This window comes from Tamandua tetradactyla, chromosome 15 (genome assembly GCF_023851605.1).
Source record: "Tamandua tetradactyla isolate mTamTet1 chromosome 15, mTamTet1.pri, whole genome shotgun sequence".
Taxonomy (NCBI): Eukaryota; Metazoa; Chordata; class Mammalia; order Pilosa; family Myrmecophagidae; genus Tamandua; species Tamandua tetradactyla.
Window position 1 is genome coordinate 25,966,399 of NC_135341.1, and position 21,408 is coordinate 25,987,806.

The following is a 21,408-nucleotide window of genomic DNA, read 5'->3' on the forward strand; positions in this document are numbered from 1 at the left end:
AGAGACAAATATGAAAGGACAGAAGAGAGAGGTGTGGAGAAGAGTGTAGAGAGAAGGAAAATTATATATGACATATAAAATACAAAAGGCAAAATGGTAGAGGAAAGTACTACCCAAACAGTAATAACACTAAATGTTAATGGATTGAACACCCCAATCAAAAGACATAGACTGACAGAATGGATTAAAAAACAGGATCCTTCTATATGCTGTCTATAGGAAACACATCTTAGACCCAAAGATAAACATAGGTTGAAAGTGAAAGGTTGGGAAAAGATATTTCATGCAAATAAAATGTTGTTACCAGAAAAGAGCAGGAGTAGCTATACTAATATCCAACAAATTAGACTTCAAATGTAAAACAGTTAAAAGAGACAAAGGAGGATACTATGTACTAATAAAAGGAACAATTCAGCATGAAGACATAACAATCATAAATATTTATGCACTGAACCAGAATGCCCCAAAATACATGAGACAAACACTGCAAACACTGAAACGGGAAATGGACACATCTACCATAATAGTTGGAGACTTTAATTCCCCACTCTCATCAATGGACAGAACATCTAGACAGAACATCAATAAAGAAACACAGAATTTGAATATTACCATAAATGAGCTAGACTTAACAGACATTTAAAGGATGTTACACCCCACAACAGCAGGATACACCTTTTTCTCAAATGCTCATGGATCATTCTGAAAGATAGCCCATATGCTAGGTCACAAAGCAAGTCTCAACAAATTTAAAAAGATTGAAATCAGACAAAACACTTTCTCAGATCATAAAGGATTCAAGTTGGAAATCAATAATAAGCAGAGTGCCAGAAAATTCACAAATATGTGGAGGCTCAACAACACATTCTTAAACAACCAGTGGGTCAAGGAAGAAATTACAAGAGAAATCTGTAAATGTCTCGAGGCAAATGAAAATGAAAACACAAATATCAAAACTTATGGGATGCAGCAAAGCAGTGCTGAGAGGGAAATTTATTGCCCTAAATGCCTATATCAAAAAAGAAGAAAGGGAAAAATACAGGAATTAACTGTCCACTTGGAAGAACTGGAGAAAAAAAAGCAAACTAACCCCAAAGCAAGCAAGAGGAAAGAAATAACAAAGAGGAGAAATAAATGAAATTGAGAACATGAAAACAATAGAGAAAATCAATAAGACCAGAAGTTAGTTCTATGAGAAAATCAACAAGATTGATGGGCCCTTAGCAAGATGGACAAAAAGAAGAAGAGAGAGGACGCAAATAAATAAGATCAGAAATGGAAGAGGAGACATAACCACTGACCCCACAGAAATAAAGGAGGTAATAACAGGATACTATGAACAACTTTATGCTAATAAATATAACAATGTAGATGAATTGGACAACTTCCTAGAAAGGCATGAACAACCAACTTTGACTCAAGAAGAAATAGATGACCTCAACAAATCAATCACAAGTAAAGAAATTGAATCAGTCATTTAAAAGCTTCCCAAAAAGAAAAGTCCAGCGCCAGACGGCTTCACATGTGAATTCTACCAAACATTCCAGAAAGAATTAGTACCAACCCTGCTCAAACTCTTCAAAAAAATTGAAGTGGAGGTAAAGCTTCCTAATTCATTCTATGAAGCCAACATCACCCTGATACCAAAACCAGGCAAAGATATTACAAAAAAAAAAAAAAAAAAAAAAAAAAACTAAAGACCAATCTCTGTAATGAATATAGATGCAAAAATCCTCAAAAAAATGCTAGCAAATCAAATCCAGCAACACATTAAAAGAATTATACATCATGACCAAGTAGGATTCATCCCAGGTATGCAAGGATGGTTCAACATAAGAAAATCAATTAATGTAATACACCATATCAACAAATCAAAGCAGAAAAATAACATGATCATCTCAATTGATGCAGAGAAGGCATTTGAAAAAATTTAACATCCTTTCCTGTTGAAAACACTTCAAAGGGTAGGAATACAAGGGAACATCCTTAAAATGATAAAGGGAATATATGAAAAACCCACAGCTAATATCATCCTCAATGGGGAAAAATTGAAAACTTTCCCCCTAAGATCAGGAACAAGACAAGGATGTCCACTATCACCACTGTTATTCAACATTGTGTTGGAAGTTCTAGCCAGAGCAATTAGACAAGAAAAAGAAATACAAGGCATCAAAATTGGAAAGGAAGAAGTAAAACTATCACTGTTTGCAGATGATATGATCCTATATGTTGGAAACCCTGAAAAATCCACAGCAAAACTACTAGAGCTAATAAAAGAGTACAGCAAAGTGGCAGGCTACAAGATCAACATTCAAAAATCTGTAGTGTTTCTATACACTAGTGATGAACAATCTGAGAGGGAAATCAAGAAACAAATTCCATTTACAATCGCAACTAGAAGAATAAAATACTTAGGAATAAATTTAACTAAAGAGACAAAAGACCTATACAAAGAAAACTACAAGAAACTGTTAAAAGAAATCACAGAAGACCTAAATAGATGGAAGGGCATACCGTGTTCATGGATTGGAAGACTAAATATAGTTAAGATGTCAATTCTACCTAAATTGATTTACAGATTCAACGCAACACCAATCAAAATCCCAACAACTTACTTTTCAGAAATAGAAAAACCAATAAGCAAATTTATCTGGAAGGGCAGGGTGCCCCGCATTGCTAAAAGTATCTTGAGGAAAAAAACGAAGCTGGAGGTCTCACACTGCCTGACTTTAAGGCATATTATGAAGCTACAGTGGTCAAAACAGCATGGTACTGGCATAAAGATAGATATATTGACCAATGGAATCGAATAGAGTGCTCAGATATAGACATTTGATCTTTGATAAGGCAGTCAAGCCAACTCACCTGGGACAGAACAGTCTCTTCAATAAATGGTGCCTAGAGAACTGGATATCCATATGCAAAAGAATGAAAGAAGACCCATATCTCACACCCTACACAAAAGTTAACTCAAAATGGATCAAAGATCTAAACATTAGGTCTAAGACCATAAAACAGTTAGAGGAAAATGTAGGGAGATATCTTATGAATCTTACAATTGGAGGCAGTTTTATGGACCTTAAACCTAAAGCAAGAGCACTGAAGAAGGAAAGAAATAAATGGGAACTCCTCAAAATTAAACACTTTTGTGCATCAAAGAACTTCATCAAGAAAGTAGAAAGACAGCTTACACAATGGGAATCAATATTTGGAAACGACATATCAGATAAAGGTCTAGATCCAGAATTTATAAAGAGATTGTTCAACTCAACAACAAAAAGACAGCCAACCCAATTACAAAATGGGAAAAAAGACTTCAATAGACACCTCTCAGAGGAAGAAATACAAATGGCCAAAAGGCACATGAAGAGATGCTCAATGTCCCTGGCCATTAGAGAAATGCAAATCAAAACCACAATGAGATATCATCTCACACCCACCAGAATGGCCATTATCAACAAAACAGAAAATGACAAGTGCTGGAGAGGATGCGGAGAAAGAGGCACACTTATCCACTGTTGGTGGGAATGTCAAATGGTGCAACCACTGTGGAAGGCAGTTTGGTGGTTCCTCAAAAAGCTGAATATAGAATTGCCATACGACCCAGCAATACCATTGCTGGGAATCTACTCAAAGGAATTAAGGGCAAAAACTCAAACGGACATTTGCACACCAATGTTTATAGCAGCGTTATTTACAATTGCAAAGAGATGGAAACAGCCAAAATGTCCATCAACAGACGAGTGGCTAAACAAACTGTGGTATATACATATGATGGAATATTATGCAGCTTTAAGGCAGGATAAACTTATGAAGCATGTAATAACATGGATGGACCTAGAGAACATTATGCTGAGTGAGTCTAGCCAAAAACTAAAAGACAAATACTGTATGGTCCCACTGATGTGAACTGACATTCGAGAATAAACTTGGAATATGTCATTGGTAACACAGTTCAGCAGGAGTTATAAACAGGGTAAGATAATGGGTAATTGGTGCTGATGGGATACAGACTGTGCAATAGGACTAGATACAAAAACTCAAAAATGGACAGCACAATAATACCTAATTGTAAAGTAATCATGTTAAAACACTGAATGAAGCTGCATCCGAGCTATAGGTTTTTGTTTTTTGTTCTTACTATTATTACTTTTATTTTTTTTCTATATATTAACATTCTATATCTTTTTCGGTTGTATTGCTAGTTCTTCTAAACCGATGCAAATGTACTAAGAAACGATGATCATGCATCTATGTGATGATGTTAAGAATTACTGATTGCATATGTAGAATGGTATGATTTCTAAAAAAAAAAAAAATGGACAGCACAATACTACCTAATTGTAATGTAATTATGTTAAAACACTGAATGAAGCTGCATCTGAGCTATAGTTTTTTTTGTTTTTTATTTTATTTATTTTTTTTCTTATATATTTTTGTATTTTTTATTTTTATTTTTATCTTTTCTCTATATTAACATTTTATTTCTTTTTCTGTTGTCTTGCTATTTCTTTTTCTAAATCGATGCATATGTACTAAGAAATGATGATCATACATCTATGTGATGATATTAAGAATAACTGACTGCATATGTAGAATGTAATGATTTCTAAATGTTGTGTTAGTTAATTTTTTTTAATTAATAAAAAAATGTAAAAAAAAAAAGAGCCCTTCACAAAAGAATGTATTTTATACCATTCCATTTATAAGAAGTTCGGATACAGATAAAACTGCAGGGCCTCCTCTGAAATCATCTCACCTAATTTCTACTGTACCTATTCTTAACATTGTTCAATGAAATTTTTTTCCACAGTGAGATATGAATAATGAAATTAGAAAAGTGGGAATGGGGAGGCAAAAAAGAGCTATAGAAAAGGCGTTGTTGATTTTTAAAATAGTTTGTTCACTGTAAACATTGGCAATAGTGTATTTGAATGAAATGTCTCCTTGGGAGATTGCTAACTGTAAAAAATTAGCAGTATAATATATCTAAACAAAATTGCCAAATAGAAGGAAATCATATTTTCAGATGAAAATACAGTCTTTAAAGAAGCATTAGTTCTAACATATAACAGCCAAAGAAAGATTTGGAGATTTTTTAACCTGTTGTGTACCCCTAAGACCTAAAGAAAGCCAAACATAAAAATGAGCCCCTTAACAATTTGAAGCAAATTTAATCTCTGTTATCATGGTTGTGGTCTGAATCTATTAAAAATGTTCAAATTCAATGTCCTTGGTCTTACTGAGGGTTGATCTGAATGATGAATATTAAACTTGTTATAATTCTGGTTCAAAGATATGTGCTTCAGAAGTGAAGCAGGTAGTCAGTGTTTTTGTGTCTGTCTCTAAACAAAGAGCCTGTATAAGATGACAAGTGCATCTTTAGGGAAAGAAACCCACAATGTTTTCCTATTTAGTGGGTGACAGTAGGTCCCAAAATAGCACAAGCTTAAGGGTCTGTAACAAGCATGGTTAGTAAAGGCTAGCAGTTTCTCAGTTCATAGAAATAGGCCAGAGGACTGTATAGAGTACTGAAATAAATTAGCATTTCAAGTGAATTTATATGTTCAGGCTTGTGAGCACTTTGAATTTAAGGAAGAAATTGTACTAATTCTTAAAAGAAAAGACAATTCCTGTGTTATGTGCTTGATCTCCCTGTTGGAATTGGTCTATATGGTAAATTATATCATTTTGATGATTACCCACAGAAGTGGTTATTAAATTAATGGAAATCTTTCTCTCTTCCCTCCTCTCTCTTTTTTCAGAATTACTGATTTAGGGAATATCAAAAGAAGATTGTATTTATCAACTGTCCATAAAGAATTGTCTTCAACCCCTCTTCATGCAAAAATCCCACTCTTTATGATCAAGCGCAAAATTGTAAGTGTCACTTGAATGTTGCTTAAAATTTTGCATATATCTCATAGAATATTAATTATGGTCATATTCTGTGGAAAAGTCATACTTTATTATAAAGTATGACAGTGGTACAAAAATGAATAAAATTCATTTTCTTCTTTTCCCCCTCTTGAAAGAGCTTAAAATCTACTAGGTAGGATAATATAATTATTATACTGAGACTGGATAGGGATCACAATGAAAATAGAAAATGCTATTGGAGCATTCTAAGTAGAAGGAACAGCATGAGCAAAAAAAAAAAAAGGAGAGTGGAAAGAGAATGATTAGCCATCGTTACCAGATAAAAAGACAGCCTTAACAACCTAACGTAAGTTGGAAGATTTTATGCCTGTTGTGTAACCTCCGAGACTTAAAGGAGCATAGGATATGAATAGGGGAGCAGTAGGTCACAGCCTGAGAAGTTTGGACATGATTTGACTGACTAGTCTTTCTCAAACTTTAGTCACTTTAATACTACTCTCATGACCTTACCATGTTTGTGTACTTAAACTACTATATACTTGCTGCATTACTTTAAACTCACTTTTTTTGGTTAAGTAAATTTCTTTTAAAAGAAAACATTATATTATTCTTATAGATGAAAAACCAATATAATTTTCCCAAAATAAAATGTAACTCTAAAAATAAGCATACTAAAAACAAAGTGATATTTTCAAAGTCTAGCTAGTACTGTTTCCTTTTAAAGCTATGTCCTGAAGCCTGCTCCTTGTTAAAAAATAGTTTATCAAGGGTTAAAAAGATATTCAAGGTGTCTTATGGTTAGACTCTCTCCCTAGCATAGTTAGAATGATAGAAAGATAACTGATAAAGGGGATTTCTTATTCTGTAATCCAGAGCCATTTATGCCACTCCCATGTACCATGTAAAATCATTTTACAAATAATGCATGTTCCACTCTTCAGACACACTATGGTAAAGAAATGGAAGCCATTACACTTTTTGGATCCAAGAAGGAAAACTGTCAGTTCTGTGCTTGAGGAAGATTATTCTAGTAGAGATATTTAGAATGATTTAGAGGGGATAGAAAGTAGAGGTGAGGAGACCATTTGCAATAATCCATATTAGGGTTAATGAGAACTAAGGTGGAAGTTATACTAGAATGGATGTGAAACAACATCAGAAGCTTACATCAAATGGGTTAAAACATATGTACACAGACCTTTTCCATACAATGTGGTCCATGCAGTGAGAGCAGGAACCACAGTGAACTGTGGTGCACAAGGGCAGTGATCATGGAAGGCCTTCTGAAGGAGGGAATGCTTGAGCTTGGTTTTGAATGTAAATAGTAGTTAACCAGTTTAAGAAATGGGGAATGTGTTCCTAGAACAGAAACAGCAGTATTAAGAAATACATGCATGGAGTGTGCAAGTCCAGTAATCCAGTGTTGTTAAAGGTGAGCTCACAATGGTAGGGAAATGATGGAGCTAGAGATGTAAACAGGCAACATTCCGAAGGGCCTTGTATTTCTAGCCAAGGAACCTGGACTTTATCCATTGGTAATAGGGAGCCATTGAAGGGCTTCAAGAGGGTGATATGCTCAGATTTGTATTTTAAAAGAACACCACTTTGGAGGATGAATGAGAAGGCTGATTGCAAACCAGCTGGAACAGTTAGAAAGCCCCTGCAGTAGTCAACAGAAAGTGAACTCCAGAAAGCAGGGCTTTCCTTTCTTTTTGTCACTATTATATCCCGGTTCTTATATACTTGATTCCTTCCAAGGCTTCAATAAATATGTGTGACATGGGAGGGAGGGAGTTCACATGAGTGATGAGATCCTAAAGTTGGAAAATAGAAATTAGTATGAAGAGGAGAGCACAGAGTTGAAAATAAATTAAAAGTTTTAACTGGAAAGAATTAAAAACTAATTGGATACTAAATGAAGAAAAAGGAAATATCAGAGTCATCTTTTGAGGTTTGTAGTTTGAATGGCTGATGATGCAACCAATATATAGAGAGAATCCAGGAGAAAGACCATATTTAGAAAGGGAAGATGGAAATGTACAGGGTTTGTGAGATTTTCATGTTGAGATTTTTGGAGATTCATGTATATTGAACTCTTAGAGATAGGTCTGGCCTACAAATTTGGGCTTCCTCACATAGAGGTAGCAGATGAAGTCATGAGAATGGATGAAACTTGCCTGAAGCAAGATTTTGCCTGAAGCAAGATTTTGCCTGAACAGCAAAATCAAAGGCTAGATGAATATAAGGGCCCACTCATTAGGCAAAGGAAGACAAGTCCAAGAAGGAGACAGTGTCATCGTAAGAAAATGATGTGAAGGAGAATATAGTACACTGGAAGGCAAGGGAGAACTTCAAAATTGTAAAGTGTTTGTGAAATATGGGAGTCAGGAGGCGAGAATAGATTTTGTTGCGGTGAAGGCAGGGCAATGGCTAAGAAAAGGGTGGGGAGTGGACACTATCTCTGCTGACCGTTTCTTGCAGTGGGCAGTTCACTGGGCTTGTTATCTGAGTAGAGATAAGTGAAGGAGAAGAATTTTAAAAAAACAAAAAACTTTGAGGTTTTGATTTTGGGGAAATTGGAAATTGGCAGTCCAATAACAAATAGGAGCTGGGTTATGAGAGAAATTGATGGTTTCCATTTGGAGTAGAATTTTTTTAAAATCCATTTGGAGCAAAACATTCATAAATGCGTAAAGAATAGATTCAAATAATCCAATTATCAAAGTTAAATCATTTTAGACATTAAGAAAAATGCCCTGGAAATAAAATTGTATTCATCCTCTTGTACTTAGATATTGATTTCCTTATTCATCCAAGATTGTTTAGAATTCAGTATTAGAGTTATGGTTTCCAGAGTTAAATCACATGTGAGCTCAATACACAATACTTTGTGTGGTTATTGAATCAAATTTGTAATTACCTTGCTTTTGTGAGTTTAGTCACACTTATTAGTTAACTAACTGAAATTTGTGGGTATTTTATTAAAATCTAAACTGATCATTCTGTACATGGCTACAATCAACATACAAACAATATACCCTACATTCAGTGACATTCATGAGATAACTGTATTTGTCATTCTACTACAAGTAAAACCCAAAAAGATTTTGCTGAGGTCAAAAGTGAACTTAAAGGTCTTTCATATTTGACAAGTGAGCCTTTTTGATGAGTATGTGCTAGCAGTGCTAGATAGCTAATGACATAAGAAATGCACCATTTAAAATGTAAAGAAAATTGGTGTAATTGGTGCTGTTTTGTAACCTTTTGCAACTCATCCATCTACCTCATCTTCCTGCCCCACTCAGGTAGCTTGCAAGAGAATTTTAAAGAAAGGAGATGGAGACAAGAAATTGCATGTAGTTGTTTAAAAAAAACAGGTATGAAGAAATAAAATTGGTCACTACTTAATGATGATTTCAGCTCATACTTAATTTTATAAAGCAGAATAGTTACAACTTTTCTTGTGGGTGTGCTTGACTATAGAAAGAGTTGCTTACTTACATTTGAATAAGCAAACATTTGTTCCTTTAGTGTTCTCCTCAGCCCTGTATGCCATCTCAGTGAGATATCAGGTCATAACCTAATTTATGTATATTTTGTTAAATATATAACATGTAAATAATATGGAGAGGTTAAGAGCAAGGAGTCTAGGTTCTGACATTTACTAGTTATATGACCCTTGTGGTAGTTCCTATGTTCATTTTTTTCACCTGTAAAATGGATATATTATGAGGTATACATATGATTAAGGTTGCTGTGGGGATTACCTGAATTAATAAATAAAAGTTTTTAGAACAGTACCTGGCACAGAGTAAGCACTAGATAAGGATTATAGCTCCTAATTTCTCTTTAAGTGCTACTCTGTGATTTCCCTCCATGAATTAGCTATTTTGGGTATAGTTGATTATTGCCATTTACAATTTCATAACCCTCATAACACTTCTCTACCCTGCATTTTAATCATCTGTTTACATGTCTATCTCCCCCATTAGACTACAAATATGTCTTATTTGCCTTTTATACCCTATCAGTGCCACCTATCTGTCCCTGGCACGTAATCATTCTCAACGAATGTTTCTTGAACAAATGGGCAAAGCCTGATTTGCCTCCTGACCTGGGAGGTATAAAGTAATGGGTTTTATTATGGCCAAATTATATAAACTTTCTAAATGTATCTAATGATTGCAGAAATGTCCAAGTATATTCAAATAGATCTTAAGAAATTCAGTTTTAAACTTGCTGTCATTTCTCCTGTTTCCCCCCAATCCAAGAGTTGCTGTGGCAGGGGACGGTCTTTCTCATTACTGATACAGTCTATTTCCCATGAACACCTACTAAATTAAAGCTGGATCATGTATTGGGGGAAACGTCTATGAAGAGTAGCAAGGTGTCAGGAAGCACCCCACCCAATCAAGATGCTATCCCTAGAGACCTCCCTGGTGTTGGTGAAGTGTTGGCCCCAATTTTTCTTTTTGCCAAAGCACTTTTCACTTCTTTCTGCCCGTTAGGAACTGAGTGATAGTTCGGTAGTAAACTTTAAGCATAGTATTTTAAAAGCACTTCGGCTAGCATTTTTAAATCAGGAAATTTCACATAAATTCTGATTTTTTACCTCCTTTGAAAAAAAATCAGATTTGGCAGTATTGAGCCTGTTTTCTTGCATAGTCTGCAGTCAATTAGAGTTGCAAGTCAACTGCACACTTGAAATGGAGCTTTAGCTATCTTATGAGCTTGAGTCCTTTCCTCTCATAGGTATGCAGGTGCATTCTCACCCTTCTTGCTTCACTTATTTAAGTTGTGTCTGGGCCCTTGAGTCATTCAGTTTGCAACCCCTGATCTAAAGGATAATTACTCACTTTGCCTTGGTTCTTTAGCTAAACCTTTATGTAGCCAGAGGCAGCAAATAAAGTTAATGTTCTTATAGCCACAGCAATATGAATATTTAGAGGTAGGCCGCTTACTGTTTGGTTACTATTAAATGTTTAACCTTTCAAATAAAAAATTATATTTTCTTTTAATTCTTAATTAAGAAGGATTCACTTTAACATTTAACTTATAATAATTTATAATTTTACTTAAGTTTTCAAAGGCACGAACAGTTTTAAAAATTAATAACCTTCAAATTAAACAGTGGAGGTACCTCTTAGTCAAGGCTCACTGGAATCAATCTTACTCTTCTTTAATATGATCTCAGTTACTTAATAATGGTTTCAGATGAACATCAGTATCTTGCCACCAAAGCATGTATTAACATAGAGTAAATTTAATTCTATTTGAATAGAAGGTTCACTTATATCATTCAGAATAAATCATTCATTGGAGATATAGCAAAGTGGTTTGATAAATTATAATGCCAAAACCTTTTAGGAACGTTTGCCACTCAAATACCAGTGTTTGTCATTTAAATGAATAAAATTATTCTTTAATTGTACCCACTTGAACCACAACTCTGAAGGTATATGTTGTAGCTTTTATTACAAGGTGAAGGTTTGGTATAATGTTTTAAAAACTTCCCCTCAAATATAATTTCTGCCTTAAAGTCAGTGATTTGAAGGTTTTCCATATTTTAGTATTTAATTAATTGGGTGTCACTTAATGAGAAGGGATCAGAGGAAGCATATTTATTTAGATATGAGGTCATTTAGAGATACATCAAGATGCATTGTAGAGAATGCCTCTTACAAATGTCCTAATCTAACCTAGAATCCATTTTTGTAGTACTTATTTGAGGGTTTGTAAATGTTTTCATCTCTTCGATGTGAATATCACTTTAAAATATGTTTCTCTTGCTATACATACCTATCAAGTGTAAGACGGGTGTTGAGATTTGGAGAAAGGAGAGCAATCCCACACCTTCCTCTACTGACCCTGAGGGAAAGCTAGCTCAAAATAAGTTCCTGAAAAACAAATGAATTTTCAGCTTTAGGGTTATCCTGTTAACAAATCATGCTAATAGGCAGGATACTATTATGGTTAAGTATGGGCTCTGGAGCTAGATTGTAGGGGTTCAAATTCTGGTTCTATCATTTTCTGACTGGGGACCTTGGCCAAGTCATCTCATCTTCATATGCTTCAGTTTCCTCATCAGTGAAATGGTGATGATAATAGGCAGTTGTTAGGATTAAATGAACATTTAATATTTAAGGCAGTTGTTAGGATTAAATGAATTGTTACTTAGAACAGTGCCAAGCTTATAGTAAGTACTCAGTTAATGTCAACAGATAATGTTATTATTTTATGATTTTATAAGATTTGGGGGAAAGCATTATAATCATAGAGGTTAACCCAAACAAAAGCATGAAATTTCATGTCACATTTGATCCCTCAACTGCAATATGTGATTAGGATATACAGAATTACAATTCTGGAAAGGAAGGCTAGGTGAAATCATGAAGGGTCTTGAAAGCCATGTTTTTAAAAAAGGGTTTTATCTTTTAGTCCATTAAAAATTAAAATTAAAAAAATTTAATATGGAGAAGTTCATGATATGATCTGTATTCTACAAAAATAAATATGGGGTGGTGCAATGGTGGCTCAGTGACAGAATTCTCACCTGCCATGCTGGAGACCTGGGTTCAATTCCTGGTGCCTGCTCATGCAAAAATAAATAAATAAATACATAAATACAAGCCACTGGTTCCAAGATGGGAGCCTAGTGAGTTATGGGATTTAGTTCGTCCTCCACAGCAGCTACTAAATAGCTAGGAACAGTACAGAACAACTGCTGGGGCCACATAAGTGACCAGACACAGAATGCATACCAATCTGGACAAGCTGGACCAGCTGTGATCCCACCCAGAACTGTAAGACTCCAAGCCGCAGAGGCCAGCGCCCCTCACTCACAGGCTGGTTCCCAGAGGGAAAAGGAAAGAGACTTTACTAGCAGTAAGGGCTGAGCCCAACCAAGCTCCAATTGTGGAATTTAATTAACAATTTCTTACTACTGAAAATAGGCCCGCAGCTCAGATAAACCTTGAATGAGCACTAAAGGTGCTTATTTGCCCCAGCACAGAGGGGGCAGGACTGATGCAAAAAAAAAAAAGAAGAGGTTTTTTGGATCTGTCAGCACAAAATAATTTGAAAGGCTGGACCCTAAAAAAAAGAGGACACACAGAGCCTGGAGATACATTTGTACCAACTTAAGCTCTTGATTAACAAACCAGAGGAATGGGGGCTATGCTCTGAAAAGGATTTTTTTTTTTTTTTTTTTTTTTGCTTAGTGTCTATTGCTTAACTGCTCATTAGATAAAACTGCAAGCCTTCTCAGGCTCCAACTGCCCCAGGCAAGAGCAGAATTAAGCTTGTCTAAGAGGCAAAGAGGCTGGTCAGGTGAAAGGAATTAATTCCCTGGAGGCTATGCCTTCCCCAGGAGAGGGGTGGGGCCCAGCTCAGGTGGAATCCCTCCCTCAAGGAATTCAGATCCCAAGGACCAGAAAACTGAAGCAATTAAAGCCAGCCTACAACCTCCCCTGTGTCTCAACCACACCCACAGCAGGGAGAGTCTGCTGAAGTTAAAGGCACTACCTCACTTTATACTGGTGAGAAGCTGCAGGCAGACAAGTGCCACATATTGGGCAGGACAGGAAAAGCACAGAATCTAGAGGCTTCATAGGAGTCTGTCAATCTGCTGGGTCTCACCCTCAGGGAAAACTGATGCAGGTGACTCCTTCCTCCTGAGAGGAGGCCAGTCTGCTCTGGAAAAATCTGACTTGGGTCTATAATATCTAAGTAGACACTCCTAAGGAAAAAAAAGGCTCTGTATAGGGAGGGCAAAAAACAAGAACTGAAAAATTGGGGTCTGTTAAACAAAACCTATGCTAGAGGTCTAGAATAAGCTGAACTGAATGTCAAAGAACATACAGAGAACAAAGCCACCCAGCAAGAAAATCCTAGGTAAAAGAATAAAAACAATCTCCAGAATAAACTAATTAAGGAAATTAAATGCCTAGACACCAGCAAAAAATAATAAACTGTAGTAGGAAAATTGAAGATATGGCTCAGTCAAAGGAACAAACCAACAATTCAAATGAGGTACAGGAGTTGAAACAACTAATTCAGGATGTTTGAACAGACATGGAAAATCTCATCAAAAATCAAATCAATGAGTTGATGGAGGATATAAAGAAGGCAATGAGTGAACAAAAAGAAGAAATCGACAGAGCTTATGGGAATGAAAGACACAGTAGAAGAGATGAAAAAAACAATGGAAACCTACAATGGTAGATTTCGAGAGACAGAACATAGGATTTTTGAACTGGAGGATGGAACATCTGAAATCCAACAAGCAAAAGAATATATAAGGAAAAGAATGGAAAAATATGAGCAGGGACTCAGGGAATTGAATGACAACATGAAGCTCATGAATATACATGTTATGGGTGTCCCAGAAACAGAAGAAAAGGGAAAAGGAGGAGAAAGACTAGTGGAGGAAATTATCACTGAAAATTTCTCCACTCTTATGAATGACTTAAAATTACAGATCCAAGAAGTGCAGCATACACCAAACATAGATCCAAATAGACATACCCCAAGACACTTACTAATCAGAATGTCAGATGTCAAAGAGAAGGAATTTTGAAACAGCAAGAGAAAAGCAACCCATCACATACAAGGGAAGCCCAGTAAGACTATGTGTAGATTTCTTAGCAGAAACCATGGAGGCAAAAAGACAGTGCTGTGATATATTGAAGATTCTAAAAGAGAAAACCTGCCAACCAAGAATCCTATATCCAGCAAAATTGTCCTTCAAAAATTTTCAGACAAAACACGTCACTGAGAGAATTTGTGACCAAGAAACAGCTCTGCATAAAATACTAAAGGGAGCACAGATAGAAAAAGATAGGAGAGAGAGGTCTGGATAAGAGTGTAGAAATGAAGACTATCAATAAAGGTAAAAAGAGATAAAAAAAAAAAAAAAAGGATATGACATATAAAATCCAAAAGGCAAAATGGTGAAGAAAGTACTGCCCTTATTGTAATAACACTAAATCTAAATGGAATAAACTCCCCATCAAAAGACATAGACTGGCATAATGTATTATGGCCCATCTATATGCTGTCTACAGGGGACACATTTTAGACCTGAGGACAAACATAGGTTGAGAGTGAAAGGTTGGGAAAAGACATTTCATGCAAACAACAATCAGGAAAGAGCAGGAGTAGCTATACTAATATCCAACAAATTAGACTTCAAATGTAAAGCAATTAAAGGAGACAAAGAAGGACACTGTATAATAAAAGGAACAATTGAACAAGAAGACATAACAATCGTAAATATTTATGCATCAAGCCAGAGTGCTCCAAAATATATGAGGCAGACACTGAAAACACTAAAAAGAGAAATAGACACCTTTACTGTGATAGTTGGAGACTTCAATTCCTCTCTCTCATTGGTGGATAGAACATCTAGATAGAGGATCAACAAAGAAACAGAATTTGAATAATACAACAAACAAACTAGACTTAACAGACATTTATAGAACATGACACTCCACAACAACAGGATACACCTTTTTCTCAGGTGCTCATGGATCGTTCTCAAGGACAGACCATATGCTGGGTCACAAAGCAAGTCTCAATAAACTTAAAAAGACTGAAATCATACAGAACACTTTCTCACATCATAAAGGAATGAAATTGGAAATCAATAATAGGCAGAGGGCAAAAAAACTCACAAATATATGGAGGTTCAACAGCACACTCTTAAACAGTGAGTCAAGGAAGAAATTACAAGAGAAATCAGTAAATATCTTGAGGGAAATGAAAATGAAAGCACAACATATCAAAATTTATGGGATGAAGCAAAGACTGTGCTAAGAGGGAAATTTATTGCCTTAAATGCCTGTATCAAAAAAGAAGAAAGAGCAAAAATCGAGGAATTAACTGTCCACTTGGAAGAACTAGAGAAAGAACAGCAGACTAACCCCAAAGAAACCAAAAGGAAAGAAATAATGAAGATTAGAGTAGAAATAAATGAAATTGAGAACATGAAAACAATTGAGAAAAACACAAAACCAGAAGTTGGTTCAATGAGAAAATCAATAAGATTGATGGACCCTTAGCAAGGTTGACAAAAAGAAGAAGAGAAAGTATGCAGATAAATAAAATCAGAAATGTGAGAGGAGACATAACCACTGACCCTATAGAAATAAAGCAGGTAATGAGAGGATACTATGAACAACCTCATGCTAATAAACTGGACAATGTAGATGAAATGGACAGCTTCCTAGAAAGGCATAAACAATGAACATTAACTCAAAAAGAAATAGAGGACCTCAACAAACCATTCACAAGTAAAAAAATTGAATCAGTCATTAAGACGCTCCCAAAAGAGAAAGTTCCAGGACCAGGTGGCTTCACATGTGAATTCTACCAAACATTCAAGAAAGAAATAGTACCAATCCTGCTCAACCTCTTCAAAAAAATTGAAGAAGAGGGAAGGCTACCTAATTCATTCTATGAAGCCAACATCATCCTTATACCAAAGCCAGACAAAGATACTACAAGAAAAGAAAATTACAGACAAATCTCTCTAATGAATATAGATACAAAAGTCCTCAATAAACTTCTTGCATATCGAACCCAACAGCATATTAAAAGCATTATACACCATGACCAAGTGGGATTTATTTCAGGTATGCAAGGATGGTTCAACCTAAGAAAATCAATGAATGTAACACACCATATCAACAAATCAAAGCAGAAAAAACACCTGATCATCTCAATTGATGCAGAAGGGAACTTCCTCAACATGATAAAGGGAATATATGAAAAACCCACAGCTAACACGATCCTCAATGTGGAAAGACTGGAAACTTTCCCCCTAAGATCAGTAAGAAGACAAGGATGTCCACTGTCACCGTTGTTATTCAGCATTGTGTTGGAAGTTCTAGCCAGAGCAATTAGACAAGAAAAAGAAATACAGGGCATCAGAATTGGAAAGGAAGAAGTAAAACTCTCACTGTTAGCACATGATATGATACTATATATTGAAAACCCTGAAAAATCCACAGCAAAACTACTAGAGCTAATAAATGAGTACAGCAAAGTGGCAGGTTACAAGATCAACACTCAAAATTCTGTAGTGTTTCTATATACTAGCAATGAACAATCTGAGGGAGAAATCATGAAAAAAAATTCCATTTACAATTGCCACCAAAAGAATAAAATATTTTGGAATAAATTTAACTAAAGATACAAAAGACCTATACAAAAAAAGTACAAGAAATTGCTAAAAAGAAAGCACAGAAGACCTAAATAAATGGAGGCGCATCCCATGTTCATGGATTGGAAGACTAAATGTAGTTAAGATGTCAGTTCCACCTAAATTTATTTATAGATTCAATGCAATACTGATTAAATCCCAAAAACTTACTTTTCAGAAATAGAAAAACCAATAACCAAATTCACCTTGGAGGGCAGGTGCCCCAAATAGCTAAAAAAAAGCCTGAGAAAGAAAAATGAAGTCAGAGGTCTCACACTACCTGACTTTAAGGCATATTACGAAGCTACATTGGTCAAAACAGCATGATACTGGCATAAAGATAGATGTAGTGACCAGTGGAATTGAATAGAATGTTCAGATATAGACCCTCTCATCTATGGACAATTGGTCTTTGGTAAGGCAGTCAGGCCAACTCACCTGGGACAAAACAGTCTCTTCAATAAATGATGCTTGGAGAACTGGATATCCACATGCAAAAGAATGAAAGAGGATCCATATCTCACATCCTATACAAAAATGACCTGAACATTAAATCTAAGACCATAAAACTTTTAGAAGAAAATATAGGAAAATATCTTATAAATCTTATAATAGGAGGTGGTTTTATAGGTCTTATACCCAAAGCACAAGCATTGAAGAAAGAAATAGATAAATGGAAACTCCTCAAAGTTAAACACTTTTGTGCATCAAAAAACTTTGTCAAGAAAGTAAAAAGGCAGCCTACACAATGGGAGACAATATTTGAAAACGACATATCAGATGAGAATCTTGTATCCAGAATATATAAAGAGATTGTACAACTCAACAACAAAAAGACAAATAACCCAATTTGAAAATGGGCAAAAAATATGAACAGACACTTCTCAGAAGAGGAAATACAAATGGCTAAAAGGAACCTGAAAAGATGCCCAACTTCCCTGGCTATTAAGGAAATGCAAATCAAAACCACAGTGAGCTATTATCTCACACCAGAATGGTCATTATCAAAAAAAAAAACAAAAAAAACAAAATGGCAAGTGCTGGAGAGGATGTGGAGAAAGAGGCACATTTATCCACTGTTGGTGGGAATGTAAAATGGTACAACCGCTGTGGAAAGCAGTTTGGCGGTTTCTCAGAAAGCTAAGTATAGAATTGCCATATGATCCAGCAATACCATTGCTATTATCTATTCAGAGCACATGAGGGCAAGGACACAAATGAACATTTGCACACCAATGTTTATAGCAGCATTATTTACAATTGCCAAGAGATATAAACAACCCAAATGTCCATTAACAGAAGAGTGGCTAAACAAGCTGTGATATATACATACAATGAAATATTGTGCAACTGTAAGACAGAATAAAGTCATGAAGCATGTAACAATATGGATGGTTCTTAAGGCCGTTACACTGAGTGAGATTAGCCAGAACAAAAGGACAAATACTGTATGATCTCACTGATATGAACTAACATTAATGGATGAACTTGGGGAATTTCAGTTAAGAACAGAGGTTATCAAGAGATAGCAATAGGGTAGAGGTTGGGTAATTGGAGCTGAAAGGATACAGGTTATACAGCAGGACTGATTGTAAAAATTCAGAAATGGATAGCACAGTACTACCTGAGCGTAGCACAATAATGTAAGTACACTGAATGAAACTGAATGTGAGAATGATGGAGGAGGAGGGCTGGGGGCACATATGAAACCAGAAGGAAAGATAGACGATAAAGACTGAGATGGTGTAATCTAGTAGTACCTAGAGTGTACAATGATGATGACTAAATGTAAAAATTAAAAAATGTTTTTGCATGAGTAAGAACAAAGGAATGTCAGTATTGCTGGGTGTTGAAAATAGATGGTCATTCATATTTTCAAACTTCAACTTCTGCATGAGACTAAAGCAAGAAATGTTTATCTGGTACAAAATTTGTATTCTGACTAGTGCATTTCCTAATTTAACTTATATGGACAGTTTAATTTAACACCATAAGTACATGGAACCTTGAGTAGGGCATGAGATTTTATAGGTTTTTAAGCAGCTATTAGCCAAACAAATAACAAAACTCACAGAGGGCTAAACAATATCTGAGTCTAACCAGAGTCAAGAGACATCATTGAATATATTCAGTAGAAACTCCAGAAAGACAGTATAACTTAGAAATACAGCTAATTTAGCCCTGGAGAAAAGGCCACTTTAGACCCATCCCAACAAGCATTAAGATCATACATCAAAAAGACCATGGTGATCTGCAAGTAAATTAAGTTCCTCCTGGAATAACATTTAAAACTCTTTTAAGGAAAACAAGAGAATCCAGAATTCGAACAACGTAATAGCCACATTGTCATGCATAAAATGAAAAATTACTTGATCTGCAAAGTAGGAAAACATGACCCATAATCAGAAGAAAAATCAGGGAATAGAAACATACCCAGACATGATAAAGATGATAGAATAAGCAGAAAAGAACTTTAAAAGATTACAAAAAATAAAGTGCATTATAAATGTATTCAATAATTTAAAGAAAAGTATGAACAGAATTAAGGAACAAATGGGAAACCTCAATAGAGAAAGAGAAACTATGAAAAGAATCAAATGGGCATGCCAAAACCGAAAAAAAAAATCTGAAATGAAAGATTCACTGGTTGGACTTAACCATACTTTAGATACTAGGAAACATCATAAAATTGAAGTAAATGTCGTAGTCAGGGTTCCCTAGAGAAACACACCCAACAAGAGAGATCTGTAAATATGAGATTTAAAAAGGTGTCTGATGCAACTACAGGGATGGAAGATTCCACATCCTTAAGGCAGGCTGTGAAGCTGAGGGCTCCAGTGAAGTATCTGGACAAACTTCACAGGAGAGGCTCATTCACTGAAGAAACAGTGAAAGAGTTTCTCTTTTCCCTCAAAAGCCATCAACTGATAGAGTATCTCATTGCAGAATGCATGCCTTAGTTGATTGCAGATGTAATCAGCCACAGATGTTATCAACTGACTAATGATTTAATAACCAGCTTTCCAGTTTATCAGCTAGGCACAAAATATCCTTGTAGCAATGGTCAGGCCAGTGCTTGACCAAACAACTGGGCATAATCACTTGGCCAAGTTGACACCAGAACCTGATCATCACACCAAGATTATAGAAACTATCCATACTTAAGCACTGTCAGAGGAAAAAAAAGCAAGGGGGAAACTGAACAGAGTCTGAGTGATCTGTGAAACAATGTCAACTAACCTACATTATCAACCTGTCTAATGTGTGTGTAAGTGAAGTACCAGAAGAAAAGCAGAGAAAGAATGAGCAGAGAAAAGATTTATAGAAGTGATGGTTAAAATATTTCAAATTTTAAAAATATACTCTCATATCCAATAAGCTCAACAACCCATGAGCTGAACAAATGCAAACATTCACATATGCATGCATACATAAAAACCACACCATCGTACACCATGATATAATCAAATTGCCGAAACTAAGTGATAAAGAAAATATCCTAAAAACAGCCAGAAAATGAAGTGATACATCATATACCAGGAAACAATGAAAAGAAAACCACCAACTTCTCATCAGAAGCAATGCAAAAAAGAAGACAATAGAATATCATTTTCAGATTGCTAAAGGAAGAAAACCATACCCACTGTGCTGGTTTGAAGCTGTTATGGAACCCAGAAAAGCCATGTCCTCATTCAGTATTACTATCATTTTCAGAGTGCTAAAGGAAGAAAACCATACCCACTGTGCTGGTTTGAAGCTATTATGGAACCCAGAAAAGCCATGTCCTCATTCAGTATTACTGGGAGGGACCTTTCTGATTGTTTCCATGGAGATGTGACCCACTCAGTTGTGAATGGTAACTTTTGATTTAAATGGTCTCCATGGAGATGTGTCTCCACCTATTCTAGGTGGGATTGCTTACTGGAGCCCTTTAAGAGGGAGTCATTTTGGAAAATGATTTAGAGCCACCAGAACCAACGTCCATGCAGCCAGAGACCTTTGGAGATGAAGAAGGAAAACATCCCTAAGGGAGCTACACAAAACAAAAAGCTGGGAAAGAAAGCTAGCAGGTGTTACCATGTGCCCTCCCAGCTAAGAGAGTAACCCCAAACATTATTGGCCTGTTGCTTTCTGTAGAAACAGAGCTCGAAGGATATTAAGGAATGATGAGAAAGAAAGAAAGGAAGAAAGAAAGAAAGAAAGACACAGACGGGCTCAGGGGGTCTGAAGCTTGAGTTTACTTCAGACAGACTTCAGACAACTTTATTTTCAACCAGATCTTAGTTATATACTACAGGATGTCAATAGATATGCAGGCATTTCCT

The 21,408-nt window shown here is 35.7% G+C and overlaps 1 protein-coding gene across 11 annotated transcripts in view; it reads left to right on the forward strand.

The window, feature by feature from the left end:
* The window catches only part of CFAP20DC (CFAP20 domain containing), a 301,331-nt gene that overhangs the window by 124,439 nt on the left and 155,484 nt on the right, over positions 1–21,408 (forward strand). For all 11 annotated transcript variants that reach the window (XR_013162683.1, XM_077128821.1, XM_077128819.1 and 8 more), the window contains one exon: positions 5,766–5,880. Coding sequence is in view for 10 of the 11 variants with exons in the window: in XM_077128819.1 (XP_076984934.1) it covers positions 5,766–5,880 (115 nt within the window). In the remaining variant the exon portion in view is untranslated. The remainder of the gene's footprint in view (positions 1–5,765; positions 5,881–21,408) is intronic.